The sequence below is a fragment of the Mya arenaria genome, chromosome 6, assembly GCF_026914265.1.
Source record: "Mya arenaria isolate MELC-2E11 chromosome 6, ASM2691426v1".
Lineage (NCBI taxonomy): Eukaryota > Metazoa > Mollusca > Bivalvia > Myida > Myidae > Mya > Mya arenaria.
In genome coordinates, this window is record NC_069127.1 from 20854841 (window position 1) to 20860582 (window position 5742).

The following is a 5742-nucleotide window of genomic DNA, read 5'->3' on the forward strand; positions in this document are numbered from 1 at the left end:
ATAATGCTTATAATAATAATAATAATAATAATGTTATAATAATAATAATAATAATAATAATAATAATAATAATAATAATAATAATAATATAATAATAATTATAACAAGAAGAAGAAGAAGAAGAAGAAGAAGAAGAAGAAGAAGAAGAAGAAGAAGAAGAACACGAAGAAGAACACGAAGAATTATTCATGTACTCGATACATATTTCAAACATCATCATTAGTCATCCTTTGATATTTCAAATTTTAACACATATACAGTTGATCAGGGTACTTTTATACTTTAAATAGCGATGTACATGGCAGTGTAATTGCAATTCAAAAATATATATGCGAGTTTACTTGTAACCGTATTAAATAAGCAGTTGAGCTTGACAAGTCACGCACATGGCTATATTTGTACATAACATAATTTAGTCACAAGATATCACCCATGTTATCTCATTCAATGGGAAATCACCATAAACATCTACTTTCGCTTTAAGCGCAGAAACGAAAGGACAGTAAAGAAATCAAATGTACGTATGTATTTTCTTTCTTTTCGGTACCAATACGCTATTAAGGTTGTTTTCTTCTCTGTATTAATTTCTGAATGTGTTCTTTGTAAAAGCGTTAATAATTAAGTTAAGCATAGTATGGAGTTCAAATAGAAGAGTGTAATTTGCTGCGTAAATTATTCATGTGTCACAAGTGAAATACTGTTTGTAATGGTCCTATGCTTATGTAATACATGTTTGATGAATAATACAGCTCAAATGATTTGTATATAAAGTTTCAACATATCTATGAACGGTGCTAGTAATCGAAAAGCGTGCTATAATGAATGGAAACATACACTTATTAGAGTTCAAATAAAAGTACGTATAAATTGCTGCATAAATTAGTATGTATTAAGTCAATTAATGGCTATAATGGTGTAACGTTATGCTTATGTAATATCATATATATGAGTATATTTACCAACGCGTTGATAAATAATACAAATGATGTCCTTTGTATAGAATATTTCAACAGAGCGCTCATTTTTGACACTTGAACGGTGTTCATACAGGGGTTGAACTCAATATTGGCCTTTATTGGATCTACGAACGGTAAGGCTAATCGAACTGCGTGGTATAAATAACGGACATATACATGAATGAAGTCAATTATTTATGACCATTAGCATATGGAATACCACCCTAGATATTATGTTTGATTCTGTATATGTATGCTTATCTATCATATGCTTTCCGGCGATTCAAAGAGACTTATCAGTGAAATTAAAATGGTATTTCAATAGTTTAAATAGTAAAATAACATTTTTATATGTTCACTGTTTCGAAATTATAGCATGCTCTACTTTCAAATCTAACATCAACGCGCATGGGGCTGGGACACAAATTCATCGACATCATTTCTGAAATTAAGTTACGTTCGCGCATAATTCGGCGCGCTTTTCTGAAAATCAACAGTAAACTGTTATTTAATATCCTTTTTAGGCATCTGATAAAAAGAAGAAAACAAATCTTTTAAGTGTAAGATAACAATAGATTTCAACTCGTGAACACCAAAAGTATTTATTTCACGCCACTCGTGAAGTTTTCCTTTTGTTGCTCACTCGATGAAATATATAACGATCTTACACTGAAACAAACAATCATTCTCGATTTGTCATGTATGAATGCGGACAGGACTCAAACAAATAAATTATTTCAGCAGAAAGTAAATCGATATACACGGGACAACTCACATGTTATGGCCTTATCACTCGCATCTCCGCCCGTTGACTTTGCCTTCAACAAGTTGCTACTGCGGATCGCTGCTGAGATATCGGAGGATGAACTGAGGATGCTGAAAGAGCGAAGAGCGTGTATGTTATTGTTAAAGTTAAAATATTTTTATGTTTAAATAACTAAATATGGAATTATAGTGGAGATTTATATTTTTAACTGGCTATTATAAAACATGGCTCTTATCATGTAGTTATTTTTAAGATCGTATGTTTTTCTAATGAAAAGTAAGATGGATCAATGTAATTTCGTTGAATTGAAAGCAATTATATAAAACTAACATACATACACTTCGAAAGCATTTGGCTGATGCTCTTTATAAAGTCAAATCATGTCAACTAGTTCGTATCTTCAGATTGTTTGAAGTACGAACTTTATCGCAATTGTTTAACTTCAAGGGCTTTCATAGAGGAGATATTTTAATTGTAACCTATAAAAATCTAAATCTATAAGAAACAAATAGTTGTAACTTTTAAGATTGAGTCCTATATTATAGGAATGTATAGGAAATAATTCCGTGCATTGTAAATAGACCATTATATTCGTTGCTTAAATGACTATATTCTATGACTAAGTATTTAGGTATACATGTAACAGCTAGTGTGGTAACTGTTGCTTTTCTATCATCAGTTTGTCTTTATAAATGATTCGTGGTTCTTGCTGTTCATTTTATCTTAATATTTAATGTTTTCTATTTCTAAATTACAGATCTATTTCCGAAACAAGAAGAATGCGACAGTGCACTAATGTTTCTTAAGACTTTGAGAGACCGTGGTGTACTGTCGAGGGACAATATCGACATTCTAAAAGTTATCTTACAGGAACTTAACAGAAAAGGTCAGTGTATTACATTGAATACAAATATGTAAGTAAGCGTTTAAATAAAGTTTTATAAAAAAAATATAAGACCGTTCCTTTGCAAGTAACGTTTCCTTGTCTGTTAATTTCATATTTCATCATTTTGTGTTTATTTGGAAAATTATGTGTTTCGTGTGAATGATAAAACAAGCGTACTTTAATGCGTAAGTTAAACGAAGTCATTTCTAATTTCTTTCTCACCATTTCTTCATCGATATAAGTGTTTGAATCATTATTGATATTTCCTTTTTTACAGATTTATTGACAGAAGCTGTCAAATTCTTCTCGGATGATTTTCCAAAAATAAACGTTTGCGAAAGCAACAAATTTCTTTACTGTACCAACGACAATTTTGAAGGTACTTACGTGAATAGAAATTGGTATGAAAACGTAAAGCTATTTCAGAACAATGTCTTCTTTTGTTTTTGTTTCCTTTTCTTCATTGCACCGTTTTCCCTGGTGTAGCAATACCATTTAATAAGTGATATGAAACACAACACGTTCTCCACTGACACTAATATGAGAGGTACGTAAACTGTTTTCGATACGGTGTGTTTCAGGATTGTTCAGTTTGAAGGCCGTTTTTGATCCGAATTCAATAGACAGACAAACAGTGGAGGACGTACGGTCAAGACTTTCCAACATAGTTCTGGTCCCGTGCAGTGCTATTCTTGTCGGACCAATCCGTTTGAGACCTTTAAGCGTCGTTTATTTACTGCCAGAACTGTACCAGGATTGCATAATAAAGGCGTTTTCGGACAAAAGTTGTTTATCGGGCATGTCATCCCTTGGAATCTGCAGAGTGGAAATAAAGGGGGAAAATGGTTATGGTACGGTAGTTGTTGCTTTTTTACAATGTAGATATCAAACAATTCTTTTTAATAGTATATGATGCTCGAAGTTGTTACAAATTTGAAAACAAGTGTAAAGAAAAAAGCTGATTTAATGTTCAATTACTTAAATAACACTATTATAACTTTAAATTCATTAGATTTTACTCTCCAGACTTTATTTGTATTTTAGATTTATTTTGCCATGTTTTATTTGTAGAAAATAGCTCTGCGATCTACACATGTTATTGATTTGTTTCAGAATGTGTTGACATTTGCACCAAAAATATGGATGCGGGAAACAGTGTCAAACAAATTGTCTCAAAACGAATAAACGATCTCAAACAAGAGCTTAACAAAAGTAAGGCTGAATCTGCTGCTCTTGACAGAGAACTCGTAGAAACTTACATAAAACTTCATGAAGCCGAAGACAAGCTTAAAAAAGGAAGAGACATGGAGAATAAGCTTGCAATGCTGCACATTTCATCTGGAATGTCTACAACGCTGTGGAAACTTACAGGGGAACTTAACGAAGATAATAACCCAATCAATAAACCAGAAAAGTCGCACGACGAGATCAACAGAGAATGCCTGTACAAGAAAATACAGCGCATATATCCGCATATAGACAACGAAAGAAATCCTACTGTGTATAGACCCAATCAAGGAACACAGTATGGAGAACAGAACTACGGCATTGCCGTTAAAAGCCATATAGACACACCTTTAGTGGTCGAACTAAAGCACAAACCAAGTTTAAATACAAAGTGTCCATGAGTAAAACATGATTTTATTACTTTTTACGGAGTTTTGATAGCATATATACTACAATTTTATTGCGCTTACCGTACAGTTGTAGCGAGTTTATATAGACATAAATTATTTTTGGGGGGAAATTATAATAGAATATGTCGATTGTCAACATGAATGTTTACTAATCACTGCATTATGTGAAATGAAGATTAGTTTCCTGTGGTAAATAATACAGGAAGTGCTAGTCATAGAGTATTATCTAGTATACAATATATACATATATTAAATGTTGCGTTGCTTGTAATTACAAGAACAAGGTTGGGGTAAAACGGATATGGGGAATGAAAGGGGGTGGAGCGATAGAGATACAAAAGAGGGAGAAAGGGAAGGATGATAGGTATGACGTATATGCTGATATATTACAAAAGATAGAAGAGAAAGTAAACCATTTTCACTCATAGGGTTCAGTTTATGCGTTGTTTGGGGAGCTAAACTTCAGATTTGGACAAGAATTAGATTTTGTCAGAAATGATCGCAACTTGGCCTTGATATGTATTCAGCTAGAAAATCTACATATGAAACGTCGAATCGTTTCGTGAACTGTTATTGGATATGCGTAAATTCTAGGATACACGCATCTGCTACGGTCTGGTAATGACACCGACGTTGGAATATCAACATGTTCCAAATACACAAAGGAGATACTATGGTGAATTATTTATTAACTAATTGGACTTGGAAGATATTTTTAAAAAAATCCTATTCACAGACATACTTGGCATTCTCTCATCACCCTCCTATTATCTGAAAGCATTAAAAACAAGTTTTATCAGGTGACTAATCGAACGGCCTATAAACAAAGGAAGTAAACAACATATTTGAAGCCACATTGGTAACAATGAAAGACATATATTGTAACCATGATGCAATGATACAAACATTTTTAGGGATTTAAGTTCGAACAGAAATATTTATTTTTGAAACTCATTAAGGTAGCGAAAATGCATGTTTTACACAAAACTATAATACTATGGGAAAATGGTTTATTGGCACATGTGTTGTCACAAAAATAATACATCTCAATGCGTGAATGCATATAAAAGGGAAATATAGAAGTAGAAAAAATACACGCCAAAAAAAAAGATTATAAAAAGCATCTAAAAATTAGGCAAACAATGGTATCATCGGTCACAGAAAAAAATAACATGAGAATTCAAAAGCCAGAATAATTTTGTAAAATGTTTTGCAGGACACCAAAGATCGATGATATTGAAAACTGTTTTGGTGCATTAAAAAATGAACAAAGTCAGACAGTTAATGTAGAAAAATGAATTAATTCAAGGTTTTATTGAGACTTTTGCTTCAGGGTCTGAGAAAATTCTACCTTTGAAGAACCCGGCACACCACTAACAACACACAAAACAAGAAAAGCAGTCAAATTAGTAGGGACAAATGAAGCCCTTTTCTGTTGATGATATTTATATGAATACTTCCAAGAAAGGATTTCACATATTGGATACATCTAGGGGA

General features: G+C 32.4%; 1 protein-coding gene across 1 annotated transcript; it reads left to right on the forward strand.

Moving 5' to 3' along the window:
• Window positions 1–492: 492 nt before the first annotated feature.
• Window positions 493–4499, forward strand: LOC128237010 (uncharacterized). The gene is made up of 6 exons (XM_052952179.1): window positions 493–517; window positions 1698–1851; window positions 2480–2608; window positions 2886–2987; window positions 3190–3459; window positions 3722–4499. The coding sequence occupies exons 2-6, from the start codon at window positions 1737–1739 to the stop codon at window positions 4234–4236; spliced, it is 1131 nt and encodes a 376-aa protein (XP_052808139.1). The 5' UTR covers window positions 493–517; window positions 1698–1736; the 3' UTR covers window positions 4237–4499.
• The last annotated feature ends 1243 nt before the right edge of the window (window positions 4500–5742 follow it).

What these genes read in the sequence shown, in the direction of transcription:
- LOC128237010 (XM_052952179.1), top strand. Translation starts at nt 1,737, where the DNA reads ATGGCCTTATCACTCGCATCTCCGCCCGTTGACTTTGCCTTCAACAAG. An exon ending in TACCAACGACAATTTTGAAG is followed by an intron (nt 2,988 to 3,189) that starts GTACTTACGTGA and finishes GGTGTGTTTCAG; the next exon opens with GATTGTTCAGTTTGAAGGCC. An exon ending in AAAGGGGGAAAATGGTTATG is followed by an intron (nt 3,460 to 3,721) that starts GTACGGTAGTTG and finishes GATTTGTTTCAG; the next exon opens with AATGTGTTGACATTTGCACC.